This window comes from Macrotis lagotis, chromosome 5, assembly GCF_037893015.1.
Source record: "Macrotis lagotis isolate mMagLag1 chromosome 5, bilby.v1.9.chrom.fasta, whole genome shotgun sequence".
NCBI lineage: Eukaryota > Metazoa > Chordata > Mammalia > Peramelemorphia > Peramelidae > Macrotis > Macrotis lagotis.
Window position 1 is genome coordinate 8,210,406 of NC_133662.1, and position 18,525 is coordinate 8,228,930.

An 18,525-nucleotide genomic window follows, 5' to 3' on the forward strand; every position below is an offset into this window, starting at 1 on the left:
GGAGGGACAGGACCTCACTTGTCCAACCAGTCCCTGCCTCTGCATCACCCCCCCCCCCCAAAAAAATACATGTTTGGGGTGAAAACAGATTGGGTAACCATGGCAACCTGGAACAGGGGCTCCCAGGAACTAGACCTCTTTTCCCTCAGAAAGGCCTCATTGGCTTCTCACCCCTTTTCCCATAGTCCCCTTGCCCTTTTCCTTCCAAATACTTTCTCCCTTAATATTCCTTTCCCTTTTCCATTTATTTTCCCTTTCTCCTTTTATTCCCCCCCCCCCCCCTTTAGAGCCTTCATTCTTTCCTCAACCAATTGTCTTTCTTCCTGTTCTCTCGCCCAGACATTAGTACCACAGACTGGTGATGACCCTAGAAAGGAGTAGTCAGGGTTGGGGTCTTTTAGGGAAAAAAAACTCTGTGAGGGAAGGAGAGGGGCAGTTTGGGGGTGAATGAAAGTATGGAGAGTATTAATGGTAACCTATGAGAACACAAAACATCTTTATTAATTTTTCTCCCATTCCCATCACTTTCTGGGGTGGGACCCTACCAAGTCTTTCCCTCTCAGTCTGGGTGAAAGAGTAATGCACATACCCTCATCTCCTTTCCCTCATTCCATCCAATCCTCTCCTTGGTTTGGTTCCCTCACCCCACAGTTATTGCCTGTTTTGGTGCTTGTTTCTCTTTTCAGTCCTGCCTTTTTCTTTTTTTTTTAGTCCCTGATCACTTTATAAATTCACACCTTTCCTGCTTTTTCTTGATATTCTGTTTTCCTTCTCCCTTCCATCCTACGTTTTCCTTACTATTGTTTCTTTTTCTCCCTCTATTCCTTTCATATCTGTTTCTTCTGCTCTTCCTACTGATTTTCCTTTCTCTGCCTTTCCCCCTTTTGCCCCTTAAATTTTTTTTCTTCAGTGAATCCTTTTTCATCCTGGCCATTTCTTGGTCCTCTCTCCTGTTCTTTTCCTTCACTTTTACTCCCTCCCACTCCCCAACCCACCCTTTCCCACTCCAGTCTTCTGTCCCCCTCCCAGCTGTGGGGGCCCAGGACTAAGGCGCTCAATGTTGTCTCATCGCTCTGCTATGGCTTCTGGATACACCACATCTGGATTCCGGGGCCCAGATGTGTGGTTGCCACAGCGACCCTGGTCCTCTGGTAAATATGAGTGCTCACCCTCCTCACAGCAAAGAAGAAAACAATTGTATGACTCTTATTTGTCACGAAATTTAGATTCTCCCCTACACCCATTTCCAGATTAAGGGAATACTAAGGGTCCAAAATTCCCTCTCCTTGTCACTTTCTTCTCTTTTCCAACCTTTTAACTTTGTTCCCCTTTCTTCTGTTAATTTTTCTTTTTCTATTCCTTGCAGTTCTTTTAATTTATCTTACTAAGTATCTTCAACTGCTTATTTAAAATGTGAAATAAGGGTCAGATTCCCTACCCCTAGCCAGGCCCCTTTCTAGGATGAGTCAGAAAAGAAATCATTCTATTTATGCTCATTTTAAATTTCTCTCATTGTTAATCAGGCTCATCTCAGTCCTTAAGTCTTTCACTTTCAATTTTGGCCCTTTTATCTCTTAACAGCCATCCTCTGGGAGATCTTATGTCATCTCTTCCTTTTGGAGGACTTTTTCCCTTTTGACCTTTTCCCTCTTCATTCTTCCTATTGTACTTATTCCTCTCTTCTTTTCCTTCTGTCCCTGTGTGCTTTTTTCCTAACATCTCTTTCCTCATTGCTGTTTTTCCCTCTTCAGATTCTCTTGCTCCTCTCACGGTCAGGGCAGAAGCCTGGGAGAGGGAACAAATAAGTAGTAATGGGATCCCAGAAGTGGAGTCTCAGATCAAGATCCCCAAAGACATGCAACTCAGAGAGGATTTGAACTTGATATTAAGGAAAGACTTCTTAACACAATCACAGCTGTCCAAAAGTGGAATGGACTCTCAGGAAATAGTGGATTCTCTTTGCAAGCAAAGACTAGATGACCATTTCATTGAGGTTACTGTAGAGTATTCCTGAGATCCTTTGTAAAAATGAAATTTCTCAGCTATACCCTCAATTTCCAGTTACTATGGAGACCAACTAGGAAGCTTCACTGCCTAGATTCCACTAGACCACTCTTCTCTGGAAATACCCAGCATTCAACTTTAGAGGCACTGCCTCTTGCTCTCCAGCCTGCCACTCCTTTCCTATCCCAAACCCTGCTCTTCATTAGTAACTCAGTCATTCTTTCCTTACCTCTCCATCTTTAATTTCTCTCCCCCAATAAAAACCTCCCTTCCTCCAAATTTATGATGTCCTCCTGAATCCTTTCCTAATCTCTAATATCTTTGATTTCATGTCTTGGCTGCTGTTTTCTAATAGTATATTCAAATCTCACATCAATTGCTTCTATCACTTTCCTCCTTATTCCTACTCCTGTCCGACAAGATTATGGTATTCCTGGCCTGGTCTTTACTCTATATTACTTCCAATCCTCAATCCACCTTCTTGACTGCTGTCACCTTGCCCCCTGCCCCCCCCCCCCCCCCCCCCGGCTCTGATAACTCAAGCCAGGCAGGAGAGAAGAAGCTGGGGCTGGGGCTGGCCAAAAGACTGACTTCGTCCTTCCTATCTTAGCCAGGAAAAAATGATCCACATACATCCACACCCAAACAGTAAGGCATCCACACGGGGACACCCACGAGAGGACTGGCATATGCACATGTCCTTGTATATGGGAAGCTGGGTACGGGACGACAGCCACATATGTAGAGGTACTCATGAATGTTTTGACAGGAACACGAGGTCAAACACGTTTGTATGTGTGATTTGACCATGTGGTCAGGCCCTACACCCAGCTACACGTGCACCAGAAACATGAACATAGAAACTGCACACTCATTGAAATGAACTCTTGTTAAGCACAAACTGATATTCACATGTGTCAAGTACTGTGTGATATTTACCGAGTTGGAGAAAATGGCAGGACATGGGGCCAGATCCCCATCCCACTCCAGTCTGATGAAAAAAGAGCTCCATTCAACCCCTGATACTCCCTTTGAAGCTATAGAAACCTCAGGGCATCATCTAGAACTAGCTTTGAGCAACTAGGAAAATTGTGCCAGAGAAAAACCACATGGTCTGGAGAGACAAGTTCTGACTCCTGACAGATTTCTCATTACCAGTTTTCCTAAAATTTTCCTAAGATGTTCTTTCCCTAGCCCCTTGACTTTCCCCACAATTCCTTTGTTGGGACCTGAAATCAGAAGACCCGAGTTCAAATCTTGTTTCAAAGTTTTACTAACTGTGTGACCCTGGATTTAACCTTTCTGTGTCTTGATTTCCCCCACTGTAAAATGGTGATGACACCTACATCTCAGGGTTATGAGAATGATATGAATCAACATCTGTAAATCATTTGCAAACCTTATAGCATATATATGTATATATATATATATATATATATATGTGCTAGCTTTTATTATTTTCCTCAGGTACCTAGGTATTGTGTCCCCCAAGCTCATTGTTATCCATTCTCCCTCCGTAATTCATGCTGCTCCTATTTGCCCCTAAGTTTTTGGCTCCATCTCTAAACTTTCAAGACCTAGTCCTTCTGCCATTCCTTAATTTCAGCTTCTTTCCTAGGGCTAGACTTTTGACCAACAACTTACTCCATGCATATGTACCAGCTGCCATTTCCCTAGAAGAAAGAAAAGTAAAGTAGCATAGGTTTCAATATAAGAGTTGGAAAAGGATAGGCAAAGGGGGAAGACAGCTTAGAAAAAAATGGGCATCATAAGTGAGAGGAGTAGGGACAGAGGAAGGAAAAGAGGGATCTCAAGGAAGAAAGATAAAAATATAGAGATATATGGGAATGGAATTATTGTATGGGGGAAATATGTGTTTATGTTTATGTATGTATTTAGGGGAGTAATTTGCCAAATTGAGCAAATCTTGAACAGGTATAGAATGATGAATGAGGGGCGGCTAGTGGCGCAGTGGATAAAGCACCGGCCCTGGAGTCAGGAGTACCTGGGTTCAAATCCAGTCTCAGACACTTAATAATTACCTAGCTGTGTGGCCTTGGGCAAGCCACTTAACCCCATTGCCTAGCAAAAACCTAAAAAAAAAAAAAGTGATGAATGAGAAGAAAAGTGAAGGAGAAAGGTACATTTGAAGTAAGAAGTGAGTGGAGAGAAGTTAGGGTGAAAGGGAAAGAAAGGGGAAACAAGGAAGGAAAGACTATAAGGAAGAAAAAGAAAAGATAAAAATGGAATGTGATGACAAGTCTCCATTTGGAAAGAAAGGACAATATAGACGTTGCCAAAAAAAAAAAAAGAAAGGAGTAGAGGATGGAAAGTGAGACACTGAGATTGAGAAAAGTGGGGAATAATAATACATGTTTGTGTAATTGAATTGAATGACAGTGGGAAGAGGAAGAGTGAAAAAAATAGTCTGACAATATAAGTATTGGAGAATAAATTTGGGACCAGGAAAGACTGAGGAGAGGGGAAGCACTCATGGAGGATCACAATGTGGAGGGTGAAAAATAAAGGGGTTCGCCAGAGGAGAGGGGAGACAAAAAAGAAGAGGCAAGGGAGAGACCAGCTGAGGGAGGGGATACGGAGAAAGGGGAAGGGAAGACCTGCCCTATCTCTTTTCCCTTCCCTGACCTAATGCTATTCATCCTCTTCTCCTCCCCTTTCTTGTTGCCAGGCTCCCTCCTTCTTTCTGTCGCTGCCGAGACAGACGGACGCAGATTAGGGAGCCTCTCCTCCAGGGGAAGAGTGACGTATTTGTAGAGGAACCCTAAACTCCTGCTGCTCTTACTTCAGCCTTCTTCAGGACGGAGAGCAGGGCAGGTGCAAAGGCTCCAAAAACCAGCCTCAAGTCACCCTCCCTGCTCCCCCAGGTAAGGGAGGGACTTCTTTCCTTAGAGGTGCTACTGGGGAAGGAAAAAGAAAGGAGAATTGAGATGCTCCCTTTATCATTGTACCAAGACTAGTTATTTAAGAGAATCTCTTGGAACAATCACTTTCGGTTAGAAGTTGGGGAATAGAGGCAAAAAGTAATGAATAGGATACTGGGATTCTTGATAGAAGCGTGGGCTTCTGGAGGACAGGGAAAATCTAGGGGGGGGGGCGGGATGGAGGAAGAATAATACTTGGGAACTGAGAAGAAATCAGAGGAGAGAACACGGATCTGGATTCTGGGAGAGAAGTGGGAGTATGGGAGGTAAGGAGGGAATTAAAGATTGAGGGCTCCCTGAGACTAGTAAAATTGGAAGTAGTGATGAGCCAGAGGTTGGATTACCTGGATAGCTGGATTATTCGAAGTAGCAAGAGCTGAGGGATGGAGAGGGTGGATGCCTGAGTTCTAAGCAGGTAACTAACTGGTGGTACCTGAGGCTACTGAGTTTGGGGAGAGATGAAAGAATTGAGTCTTTGGAAGTTGGGAACAGGGTAGGGGGAGAAGGTCCGATTTCTTATGGGAAAGCTGAGTTGGGAAAGAGCCAGGGAAGGAGGAGGGGGAGCAGGCTGGATCCCCGGGTTCTTTGGGAAAAGAGTGGAAACTGGGTAAGAGGGGATGCTAAAATCTTGCTCTTGATCCAGAACTCCAAACTCACGCTTTAGTGCGGCTGGGACCAAATTTGAATGAGATGCCCTCGGGGTGAAGGGGATCCTCGTCTTCCCTTCATCCCCTTCCAGACTTCTCCCCAGTTCCTGGCTGTCTCAGGCTCTCCTTTCCTTGCTCTGCCTCACTCCCTCACCAACTCCCTCCCTCCATCCCTTCCCTCCCCCCTCCCCCCATGGCCAACTCTGGGTGGGGCGGGCGGGCCCCCTTATCTTGCCTGGAAAGAATTTAATGGCTAGAAAACAGCTGGAAGTGGAACCAAGAGGAACTGGGAAGCAACTCGGAAATGCTGCAGCTGCTTTGACCAAAGTGTCCAGCACTCCGCAACCCCCCTTCCTCTCTTGACTCCACCCCTTGCTTCCCGGATCCTTTAGCCTCACCCTAGCTTCCCCAGGCCTGATTTCCCTTCATTGCCCTTCCCTTCCCACTTCTGGTCCCATTTTCTTTGGTAAATCAAGAACCTAGTCTAGGTAATTTCATTCACTTGCTATTCTCAGATTCTGCTTCCATTGAGAATCTTCCTTTTATCACCCCATTTCTCTTCTGGAAGTCTTGATCCCCCAGCTTTCTTCTCCAATAAACCTCACTCTAACTCCTGACTTGATCCCCAACAGAAGCACTGGTTATTCTGGGATAGCATTCTAGTTCTCATGAATTTCTTGCCTTATCTTGCTTCTGCTATTGGAAACCAGATTGTCTTTCCTAGTCCTAAATGGGGAGAGAGAGAGAGAGAGAGAGAGAGAGAGAGAGAGAGAGAGAGAGAGAATTTTTTGTGGATTTGGATTAGAAATGGCCCTGATTTGAGGTTCTCTTCACCCCCTCTTGGGAGCTTGTTGTCCCTGATGAGCAAAGTGTCAGAATTGGCCACAAACTGTAAATACCAGGAAGGTTATGTCACTGCTTGGGTAGATGGAATTCTTTTGTTGGACCCCTTCAACAAAGGAAAGGAGGCAAAGAGAAAAAATTTACACAAGGAAGGGTCGAAATGAGTGATGCAGAAATACTTCTAATTCGTGTTCTGGGAATATTCCTAATTTGAGTTCTACCCAAGTATTGAAAGAGGACAAGACTCTCCCAATAATTTGGGATTATTCTGGATCTCTGGTAAGCAGGTAGGGAGTGAGGGGGAATTGCTCTCCAACACTCAAAGTTTTGGCAATAGGATCCCACAAGGTCAATAACATTATTTTTAAGCCCCCCCCTCTTTAATATTGCCTCTCCTTCCAGTGAAGTCATTTGTCAATAGAATCAATTGAGATCGAGAGTATGTGCCAAATCCCAAAGGCCTTTTTGAATATGTGGAAAGACAGCACCAGACTAGGTTGAAGAGGAAATTCTCTTTTTGATCTTGGGGTAGGGTACTTGGAAGAAGGAACAGAAGAAGTGGTCAAAGGGTTAGATACTAAGACACAAATGTTAATTCAGTCTTAGACTGTACTGTCCTACTGTACTTTGCCCTGAAGATCTATGTTAAATCTTCTCAATTCTGTCAACTCAAAGCCTTTTGGTTGTTCTCCTCTGGATCCTGAGTTCATACAGTGAGGATTAATTGAAAGAACTGAGGATATTTAACCTAGGGGAAAAGAAGACTCAGGGGAAACATAATACCTGGTTTTAAGTATTGAAAGCATTCAAATATTTGACAGCCTCATTGGCTGTCATCACCAACAACTTTAGTACCCTTTAAAGTTCCATGATTCTGTATGTCTGGATCCACCTCCTCCTATAGGTCTAGGAGGAAGGGCTCCAGGGGGCCTGGGATTCGTTTTTGCTAAAATAATCTCTTCTATTGCTTAGCACCATATTATACTTTAGTAGCTGTTTGACCATGTTTTTGAAATCACTAGAGGAAAGTAATATTTTTGAATTCTAAATTTTCTTTCTTGGATACCTCTCTTTAGAGAAAGTGATGAGGAGACTCTCTCTGCCTTCCTATTTCTGTTGTCAACCTCAAGGGAGATCTTGTGTGCAAGCCTGGGTACCACATTCACTTTCTCTTACAGAACTGTTAGAAAATGTAAATGATCCTTTGCTGCTGCTTACATGTTATCTCAGACCTTTCCTCCCTTAAACTACTCTCTCTAGTCCTCCTCTCCCTTCAATTGCTTGTATCTGAGGTCACAAGGTACTCTGACTTTTATCTCTGTATGACCTTTCTCCATTGCTCCCCAACTTTTCTTTAGGTCAAGCTAGAGGAAAAAAGTCTGGTTCTGAATCTGGTCCTGTTTCTTCCTCTGACCCCCATTTACCTTGGATTTTGACATTACTCTTAGTTCCTTTTCCCCCATAGAGTATTCTTGTTTTCAGCCCCTTAGCAAGCTCCCTCCCTTTCTCCCATCCTTAGTGAGAAATAATAGCCCTATTATTCCTCTTCCTTGGCCTCACACCTGCTTTCTGTCCTTTTCCCAGTCCCATCTTATTCCTGGTCATCAATATTGATCTTATATTTGCTTAGCTTCTTGACCCATTATGTTAAAGTTTTATTTCTAGTCTTGTCTTATTCATTTCTCCCCAGTCCTCTAATCCTGGTCTGATTTTATTTTTAACTCTAACTCTAACCAGCTTTATAGCATTCACTCTGGCCCCTAGCTTCTTATTTGTTCCACCCCAAGCTGTGCCCCAACCCAAACCTGATCTTGTCCTCCTTCCTAACTCTAGTTAACTCTGCTTCTCTACCTACCCTTGTCTTGCCCTGTCCGAGGTCCTAACCAGTATGTTGACCCTGAGAGTATAATCTTAGCTCCCTTTTTAACCTTGACATTTTCCTGACCTTACTTTCATCATTCACCCTGGCTCTTTAATAAACCCAGGTTTTATATCTCCTTTCTTATCCTTAACCTGGACTTCGACATTGATCATGGCCCTAATCATCCTAAGTGTCCTTCCCCACCTTTCTACATAAAACAGTGACTCTGGCCCTGGAAAAAAGGGAAGGAAATAATCACTTATTAAGCACCTACTCTGGGTGCTATGTTAAGCACCAATCTTATTCCTTCCTCTATCCTTAGCTTACTTTGTTTTTGACTCTACCTAGCCCTAGCCCTGGCCATGTCCCTAATGCTGATGTTGGTTTGTTCCTAATTCTGATTCTGGTTGTAACTCACTCCAAACCAACTTTGTAGATTTGTCATTTGCCTGGCCACTCAGTATATTTAGCCTTTGTATAGGCTAAATTTTATTCATTTGGCTCAGGTGTTTGGTTTGTTTGTTTGCTTGCTTCTGATGGGGAAAGGTGGTAATCAAGTCCATTTTAGTTCTTTTGCAAAGCCACCCTAATAACTTGCCTTCTTTCTCCATAGCCCCTGAATGATATCCACCAGAGACTCCTTGGTCCCCAGCCTTGCCCTCTTGGTGCTGCTGGGGGTGGCAGGGGCTGGGCCCTTCCCTCCACGTTCCAATGGGACAGCCTCAGCCTCACGTCTCCCTCCCCGTCAAGGCGGACGGACAGCAGGGCCTGGAGGTGGAGGATCAACCCCTAAGCTCTATGAACATACAGTGGAAGGAGGTGAAAAGCAGGTGGTATTCACCCACAGAATCAACCTGCCTTCTTCAGGCAACTGTGGCTGCCCCCCAGGTGCTGAACCTCCTGCCCCTGCCTCTGAAGTACAAGCCTTAAGAATGAAGCTTGAAGCTCTAGAAGAGCTGGTGAAGAGCCTTAAAGAACAGTGCCATGGGGGATGCTGCCCCAGTGCTGCCCAGGCTGGAACAGGTAAGTGGCCCCAGTGGTTGTCAAGAGATGATAGCATGCCAATGAGAGGAGGGACCTTTGGAGAAGAGGTAGAAAGGAGAAGAAACTGGTCAGGTGGGAGGAATCTCAGAGGGGCCAATCTGGAGAAGAAGGGCCACAAATGTTAATTTTCTTCTCTGACTCCCCATCTTTCCAGGACAGACAGATGTGCGGAGCCTATGTAGCCGCCATGGTGTGTTTGACCTGGGCCGCTGTGCTTGTTCTTGTGAGCCAGGCTGGGCTGGTCCTACCTGCTCAGAGCCCACAAAACCTGCAGATCTCTCATCTTGCCCTGATGATTGCAATGACCAGGGTCGCTGTATTGAGGGTCGCTGTGTCTGCTTCTCGGGCTATACTGGACCCTCTTGCAGTCGACCTGCCTGCCCAGGAGATTGCCGAGGTCGAGGCCGATGTGTCAAAGGTGTATGTGTGTGCAGGGTTGGCTTCACTGGTGAAGATTGTGGGACCCGGGCCTGCCCCAAGGACTGTAGCCAAAGGGGCCAATGTAAGGATGGGAAGTGTGTGTGTGACTTGGGGTACAGTGGAGAGGATTGTGGGGTGAAAAGCTGCCCCCAAAACTGCAACCAGAGGGGCAGATGTGAGGATGGAAAGTGTATGTGTGACCCAGGGTACAGTGGAGAAGGCTGTGGAGTTCAGAACTGCCCCTGGGACTGTGGTGATGGTGGGCGCTGTGTGGGTGGGCGTTGTATATGTTGGCCAGGGTACTCTGGGGAAGACTGTAGTATCCGGACTTGTCCTCGGGACTGCCATGGCCGGGGTCGTTGTGAGGATGGGGAATGCCTTTGTGAACCTGGGTACAGTGGAGATGACTGTGGGGTACGGAGCTGTCCTCAGAACTGCAACCAACGTGGGTACTGTGAAGATGGACGCTGTGTGTGTTGGCCAGGCTACACTGGAGATGACTGTGGGAGCCGAGCCTGCCCTAGGGACTGCAGAGGCCGAGGTCTCTGTGAGAACGGGGCATGTGTCTGCAATACTGGATTCAGTGGTATAGATTGTGGGATTCGAAGTTGCCCTGGGGACTGTCTAGGTCGGGGCCGCTGTGAGAATGGTCGCTGTGTGTGCTGGCCTGGCTATACAGGCAAGGACTGTGGAACCCGAACCTGCCCAGGGGATTGTCGGGGCAGGGGCAGGTGCCAAGATGGGCGCTGCGTCTGTGAGCCTGGCTACACAGGTGATGACTGCGGGATCCTTAGGTGTCCTGGTGACTGCAGAGGCCATGGGCGGTGTGAGGATGGTGTGTGTATATGTGACAGGGCTTATACAGGAGCAGACTGCAGCCAAAGGAGCTGCCCTGGAGACTGCCAGGGTCGGGGGCAGTGTCAGGACGGGCTCTGTGCTTGTGATTCTGGCTACACAGGAGAGGACTGTGGGGTAAGAAGCTGCCCCCGGGACTGCAGCCACCAAGGGGTCTGCCATGATGGGGTGTGTGCCTGTTGGGAAGGCTACACAGGAGAGGACTGTAGGCTGCGGACCTGCCCAGAAAATTGCAACCATCGGGGACAATGTGAAGATGGCCGTTGCGTGTGTGCCACTGGCTATACAGGCCCTACCTGTGGGACGCGCACCTGTCCTGGGGACTGCCAGGGCCGAGGCCGGTGTATCCAGGGGGTGTGCTTGTGTCAGGAAGGCTACAGTGGTTCAGACTGTGGGCAGGAAGAACTACCTGCTGGAAGCTGCCTAGGGGGCTGTGGACCCCGGGAGCTCTGCCGAGCTGGCCAGTGTGTCTGCGTCGAGGGTTTTGAAGGACCAAACTGTGCCACCCGGACTTGTCCTGGGGACTGCTGGGGGCGTGGATTGTGCCAGGAAGGCAGCTGCATTTGCCATGATGGCTTTGCAGGAGATGACTGTGGAGAGGGTGAGTAAGAACCTACCTTCTTGCCTCTCCTCTTCAGGGGCCTCATAGGCTAGGGGCTGGAGGGGAGAAGGATTATATATCTAGGTCCCCAGAGAAGAAAAGGGGGCTAATGGAGGAAAGCCAGGGTTGTAGAACACTGGTTAAGAGAACCTGGAGAGGACGGCTAGGTGGTAGAGTGGATAGAGCACCAGCCCTGGAGTCAGGAGTACCTGGGTTCAAATCCGGTCTCAGACACTTAATAATTAGCTGTGTGGCCTTGGGCAAGCCACTTAACCCCATTTGCCTTGCAAAAACTTTAAAAAAAAAAAAAGAAGAGAAAAGAAAGTAGGAAACCAAGGAACAATAGGGGCTAGAAATTTGAAGCTGGTGGATTCTGTTCTCCTGAGAGCCTACATTATAGAATCTAGACTCCTTTTTTTTTAAATTTCTCATCTTACATTCAATAGTGTTATCATCATCATTATAATTATAACTGATATTCATATATCACTTTAAATTGTGCAAGGTGCTTTTCATACATTATCTCACTGGAGTCTCTCTCACAACAACCCTGTGAAGTACCTCAGGTATTGTTCCCATTTTAAAGATGAGAAACTGGGACAGCTAGGTGGTGCAGTGGATAGAGCACTGGCCCTGGAGTCAGGAGAACCTGAGTTCACTCTGATCTCAGACACTTAATAATTACCTAGCTGTGTGGCCTTGGGCAAGCCACTTAACCCCATTGTCTTGCAAAAAAAAAAAAAAACCTCAAAAAAAGTAATTAAAGATGAGAAAACTGAGGTTCAGACAAGCTGAACAACTTGCTCAATGCCACATTGCTATTAGGGTTAGAAACAAGATTCAATCCCAGGTCTTTGTGGACTCCATGCTCAATGAGGCAGAAAAATGTAGTACAGTGAGGAGTGAGAGCCCCAGATCTGGAGTCAGGAAAACCTCAAGGCTACCTACCTGTGTGACCCAGAGCAAGTAAGTTGTTTAACCTCTATCTGCCTCAGTTTCCATCATTGTAAAAAGAAGATAATCTTACCTCCTACTTCTCAAGGTTGTTGTATTATGTGGCTAAAATGAAATCTGTAAAGTGTTTTAAAACCCTTGAAGTGGTCTATAAGTACTAGTTTTTATTATTGTTATTCTCCCTGCACTAATGCTTCAAAATCATTTGGAATCACTTCAGAAGAATTAAGGAGATGGAAAAGGGTCACAGAACTGTGAAGGACTTCAGATTGAGTGGGATCTCAGTTCCTAAGCAAGGGACCTATCAGCAAGGATCTCATCTTCATTCAGTCACTGGAATCAGGACACTTGGATCCCTGGAAAAAAGTAGTGACTGAACCTGGAACAGCTGCAAGCTAGAGAGCATGTCCCTTCACTCCTATTCTGAAATGAGCCACTTGTCCATGCCCTAAAAGCAAGGATAGGCATTTTTTCTGTTCCTCACCTCACCACCACACCACTCTACCACCCTTCTCTCCAGATTGGGGATTCCAAAGGGGTAGGTAATTTTCTAAGGGGAGGGGACATAGGGGGAATAATGGTTCTTCTCTCCTATTCTTCCAAGCAGAGATACCTCCAATAGCAGGAATGAGGATGCATTTGTTGGAAGAAACAACAGTTCGGACTGAGTGGTCTAGGGCTTCAGGACCTGTGGATGCCTATGAAATCCAATTCATTCCTACAGTAAGAGAAACATAAGATCTATAGGTTTGGGATAGATGGAAGAGGGAGGGAAGCTACATTCAAAGAAGATATGAGGAGCAATTAGGTGGTGAGTGGATAGTGCACTGATTCTAGAGTAAGGAGGATGAGCTTGGACAAGTCACTAAATCCCATTTCCTTCCCCCTCCCAAAAAAAGAAGAATCTTCTATTACCATTATTTGGTCCCATGCCCTTAGAACTTTTTCTAATAAGTATGACAACCAAGAGACAAACAAATCCTATTCTTTCCCACCTGGAATTTATTTCTGGTAGTCAGAGAATGCTAGAGAATATATTTGGAAGGGTTCTTGCTAATCATCTCCCTTAGAGTAAAATAATTCCCTTAACAGAAACCTGGCATTTTTATCATCTGATTGAATACTGCAAGTAACAGGGAGCTCTGCTCATTCTATTATTAGCCAGACTCACTTGTTAGAATAGGAAAGAGGAAAAAATAAAAATTTATATTGAACTAAGTGTCAGGGATTGTGTTAAACACTATTGAAATATTCCCCCTGGGAGGTAGGGACTCTTAACTATCCACATTTTACAATTGAGGATACAGGCAGATGTTATGACATCCTGATGGTCACACATCTCATCTCTGAAGATCAATCTGAACTTCAGTCTCCTGACTTTATCCTCTGCTCCACCTGGCTGCCTCAGAATGCTCTTTTATTTTTCATCTGAGATAAACATTTGTCTTTTTAATATCTGCCCACTATTCATAACTATACCCCTGTTCCATCTTATACCTTGATTCTGTCATCTTTAACATCAGCTATCCCATCAAGCTTTGTATCTTTAGTACAGCAGATAGGCTTGCCATATTTTAGTCCAAGTCATTGACAAAAAGACTGAAGATCCTTGAGACCCTCCACTAGAGATGTCCTTGTACACTGACATTTCTTGGAAATGGATGTTCTACCAGTTATGGATACTGCATATTTTAATCACTTGGCCTGCATGTTACTATCTTATTTGCTGGGATGTCAGGGGTGACTTTGGCAAGTGTTTTCCTGATGTTGGACATCAAATTCTTTTTGAGTATCTACTATATGTAAGGCACTGAAAATGTAAGAGGAATCGAATATGCTTCCTGTCCCTGAGGATCTTACATCTCTAGATAAAGAAATAAGTATACAATAATATATAATACATAAATAATACAAATTAAATGTTAGTGGGTCATTCTATATAGTATATGAGAAAGGCTATAATAATTCAGAGGAGACAGATCTGTTTCCTTCTTTGAAAGATGCCAGCTCCAAAATTCTATACATTTCAGAGTGTGACCACTGAGGGCTGAGGCAGCTGGGCTCATGGACAGAGTAGCACTTGAATAAGGCCTTGAAAGTAGGACACCTTAATCTAAAGATGTGGAATTAATAATAATAGTAACCTTTATATGGCTATACATTTCCTTAATCCTCACAACAACCTCATGAGGCAGATGGTATCCCTACTTTGCAGGTGGGGAAACTTCTGAGTAGTTAAGTAACTTTCCCAGAATCACATAATTAGTAAGTGTCAGAAGCAGAACTCAAACCCAAGCCTTCTTGACTTTCAAGTTCAATCCATTTTGCCATGCTGCCTCCGTACCCACTATTTCTTGAGTCTATCAGAGTGGCAGACATTTTTGGAGGTTTCCATAAGAATCTTCTCCTCCCACCAGTCATTTTTCTCTTTTGATTTCTTTAAAAAATAAAACCAAAATCCCCAACTCCATTTACCAGTGAATATCATGCCAAATTTTGCCCAGTTCACTTCTGTAGTTAAGAGGAATTGAGATTTGAGCCAACAGGAAAAGCAGGGATAACTTAGGAGAGATAAGATAAAGGCGCTCCCTACTTTGACCTATGCTGGCCCTCTCTTTCCCACAGACAGAGGGAATGGGCCGCCCATTCTCTGCTCGGGTCCCCAGCTCAGCTTTAGCCTATGACCAGAGGGGGCTGTCCCCAGGACAGGAGTACCAGGTCACCGTCCGTGTCCTACGAGGTTCAAGCTGGGGACCTCCTACCTCCCAGACCATCACCACCAGTGAGAGCTGGGGGCTTGGGGTGGGGGAGATGGAGATGAAATGGGGAAAGAACAATTGGGAAGCATGCCAGCCAGAAAGGAAGTGGGAATGGTGGAGTGGAGGGAAGGTGCAAGAATGACTAAATTCTTTAAAGTTGGGGCTGTGGGAACTTACTACCCCTCTGCTTCCAAATTCCTGATCCCCCTTCCTTCCTTCTCTCCTGGGGCTTTCTAGTGATTGATGGCCCCCAGGATCTTCGGATCACAGCTGTAACTCCCACTACTATGGAGCTAAACTGGCTACGTCCACAGGCTGAAGTGGACCGCTTTGTGGTATCCTATGTCAGTGCTGGAAACAAGCGAGTACGACTGGATGTGCCACCAGAAGAAGACAGAACCCTACTGACTGGGCTAATGCCTGGTGTGGAGTATGTGGTGACCGTTACTGCTGAGAGGGGCCGAGCTGTCAGCTATCCAGCCTCTGTCAGGGCCAACACAGGTACCATCTGGCCAAGTGAAAGCAAGAGGGTCAAGGGAGAGAGGCAATCATGTTATTTAGGTCATAGTATCATAGTATCATAACTTTAGAGACCAGAAGTCCAGTTTGATCTTATAGATGAGTAAACTATGACCCAAAGAAGGAATGACTTGTCTAGGGGTCACACATGATTAAGTGTCTGAAGAAGGATTTGAACCTGACTCTAATTTCCGCACAACTAAGCCACATTATCTCTCTCTTTTTTTTTTTTTTTAGGTTTTTTTCCCCCCTAAGGCAAATAGGGTTAAGTACCTTGCCCAAGGCCACACAGCTAGGTAATTATTAAGTGTCTGAGACCGGATTTGAACCCAGGTACTCCTGACTCCAGGGCCGGTGCTTTATCCACTATGCCACCTAGCCTCCCCTACATTATCCCTTTCATGTCCTTTACTGCCTAATTGCTTTCAGACCCCATCTAACAATCAATCATCTTGTATTTATTAAGCTCTCATTATGTGTTTGTCCCCATGCTAAGCACTGAAACTACAAATCATTTACAAAATAGCTCCCTCTCAAAAAGTTTACATTCTATCCAGGCCCAGGCCCATGGGCTTATGAGAGGAAGAGAAGAGGCAACAAGACTTTAAGGGGGCAGCTAGGTGGCGCAGTGGATAAAGCACCGGCGCTGGAGTCAGGAGGACCTGGGTTCAAATCCAATCTCAGACACTTAATAATTACCTAGCTGTGTGGCCTTGGGCAAGCTACTTAACTCCATTTGCCTTGCAAAAAACCTAAAAAAAAAAAAAACCCATAAAACAAGACTTTAGGAAAAACAAACTATTGATGAAATCACTTAGGGAGCAGAATTGAGAATGTCTATCACGTAGTTTTGAAAGATGGGGAAAGGTCTAGCAAAACTCAGGTTTTGTGGAAAATGAATTTGTTAAAGAGGTTAAAATTCAGATTGGATAAGGGTTGGCATTAGGTCAGTCAATGATAAGTTAGTTTAGGAGAGGGGGAGAGCTCTGCTCACAGGTTAGAGAGCAGATTGTTGGGGAAAGTAATATGACCAGGGTTGGGAACATGGTCTCTTAACAGATCTCTGGATCTTCTTTCTTCTTCTTCTTCCCCTTTGGCAGATGGGAAACCCATTCAATTTGTTCTTCCTTTGGTATTCTCCCTAATCTATTTTCACTCCCTTTCGTCCTCCAAACTTAAGGATCTATACACTAACTTCTTTTCTTTCTAGGGGGTCGTCAGATTGTGGGGCATGGTGGGTGGGAAATAAAAAGGGCTCTCAGGACAATAACATTTCTTTTTCTCCTTTATCATTCCAGGTGGGATTCAGGCTGAGGGAGGACAGGTCTCTCAACTTTAAAAACAAGGGTTAAGAAGGGAGGAACTTGAGAGATTAATCATTGGGAGATTGGGGGGGAGGGCAATCCATTGATTCATTCTTTCCCCCCTCCTTTTTTGCCCCCTGGCAGCACCAGCCCACTACAATTACCAGGACACCCGTCCCCCAGCCCCATCCCCTCAAATCCCATCCCGACCCCGACCAGGTCCCCGACCGGACCTGGGACCTGGACCCAGGCTACCTCGGCCTTTGGAAAAGGAAGATCCAAAGCCCAAGGAGGTGCCCTTGGGGCTTCCCCCACCACGGTTCTTGCGGAACCTCACATCAAAGCTAGGCCCTTCCTGGGGTTCCGTGCAGGATGTGGAGAGATACCTACGGGCCTCTGGCTACCCCCTCCGTGGCAACCAGACCTACACCACAGTGGCCCGCTCTATCTATGCCTATCTGCAACGCCGAGTAAAGGGGTTCCCTGCACCCCCATCATCACTGTCCCATAAGCCCCAACCTATTGCCAATCTGGACCCAGGTACCAGGAAACTGAACTCTGCCAAAGACATCCATGACCATAACCCTGAAGGTGTGGACCAGGTGGAAGAGAGGCCCTCCCCACTCCTACCCTCATTACATCCTGGCCCTTCCCTTCGCCACCCCAAACCTGAAGTGCTGGGCAGCTCAGCTGATGGGGCCTTGCTGGTCTCCCTGGATGGTCTCCGTGGCCAGTTTGAGCAGGTGGTTCTGCGCTGGCAGCCCCTCTCTCCTATGGAAGGGCCCAATGGGGAACTCGCAGTACCAGGGGCAACACGCACCGCCCGCTTGCCTGGCCTGAGGCCTAGTACTACCTACCATGTGGAGGTCCATGGGGTCCAGGATGGGCAGGCCTCCAAGTCCTACGCCTTCATCACCACTACAGGTAGTATGTGTCGTCTACCTTGGGGACTTCCCCCTCCATCCACAAATCTTGCCTTTTCAACCCAGAAAGTTGCTTACCCAGCAGTGCAGATCTTTCTCCTCTTAACTGTAAAATGCCTACACACCCATGAAATGTGCACTGACCTTGTCCAACTTAGCCAGTTGCCCCTCAGTTCACTCCCCATTCCCTTCTCTTCTTCCTGCATCATACTAGATTCATCATCTCTGTACAACAAAAATACCCTCCCCATAAATCCCCCTCTCCATAACCAAAGGCTCTACAGGCCTGAGGTAAAGTAAAGTCAAGGCAATTTCATGTGCTTGAGGTGGCTGCCAATTTTCATTCAAGTCCTGGAGCACCCTGGTCTGATATTTTAGGATAGTATTGAAGGCAGGTGAGTGGGACTGGGGTGAGGGAGGGCTGCCTTTGTGACTGGCAGACTTTGAGAACAGGGATATTGTTGTAAAGACACCTTAATGGAGACTCCAAGGGAGGGGGAGTCTTTCAGATCCATTGCTGATTGTTACTTGTTTGCAAGATTGGAATAGACCAAAAGAGGGGAAAATCGAGGCCACTGGAAGAGACTAATCTTATTTGGGGTGGCTTTGAAACTCCTGTTTTTTCTTCATCTGCCTATCCCAGGCTGGCTGGTTGGCCCTCCTCTCACCTTTCTCTCCCACAGGCAATACCTTGGGCCTGGAGAAAGGAGCTGTGGCAGTTATAAGGAATAGGGTGGAAATCTTCTTTTCTCACAGGGCACAGATGTCACCTAATCTTGGATGGAACCTTTCCCACCACCCCTTTCTTGCTCTCCTCTCCTGCATCCTCTGCTAACATCACCATCTCCT

The 18,525-nt window shown here is 46.0% G+C and overlaps 1 protein-coding gene across 3 annotated transcripts in view; it reads left to right on the plus strand.

Annotated features, from left to right (window-relative positions):
* Positions 1-4,690: 4,690 nt before the first annotated feature.
* The window catches only part of TNXB (tenascin XB), a 70,792-nt gene continuing 56,957 nt past the window's right edge, over positions 4,691-18,525 (plus strand). For 2 of the 3 annotated variants that reach the window (XM_074236647.1, XM_074236648.1), the window contains exons 1-7: positions 4,691-4,889; positions 8,911-9,320; positions 9,496-11,217; positions 12,779-12,894; positions 14,797-14,953; positions 15,168-15,431; positions 16,898-17,677. In XM_074236647.1, the coding sequence (XP_074092748.1) occupies positions 8,918-9,320; positions 9,496-11,217; positions 12,779-12,894; positions 14,797-14,953; positions 15,168-15,431; positions 16,898-17,677 (3,442 nt within the window). In that variant the 5' untranslated portion in view covers positions 4,691-4,889; positions 8,911-8,917. The remainder of the gene's footprint in view (positions 4,890-8,910; positions 9,321-9,495; positions 11,218-12,778; positions 12,895-14,796; positions 14,954-15,167; positions 15,432-16,897; positions 17,678-18,525) is intronic. The other variant, XM_074236649.1, reaches the window with a different exon arrangement.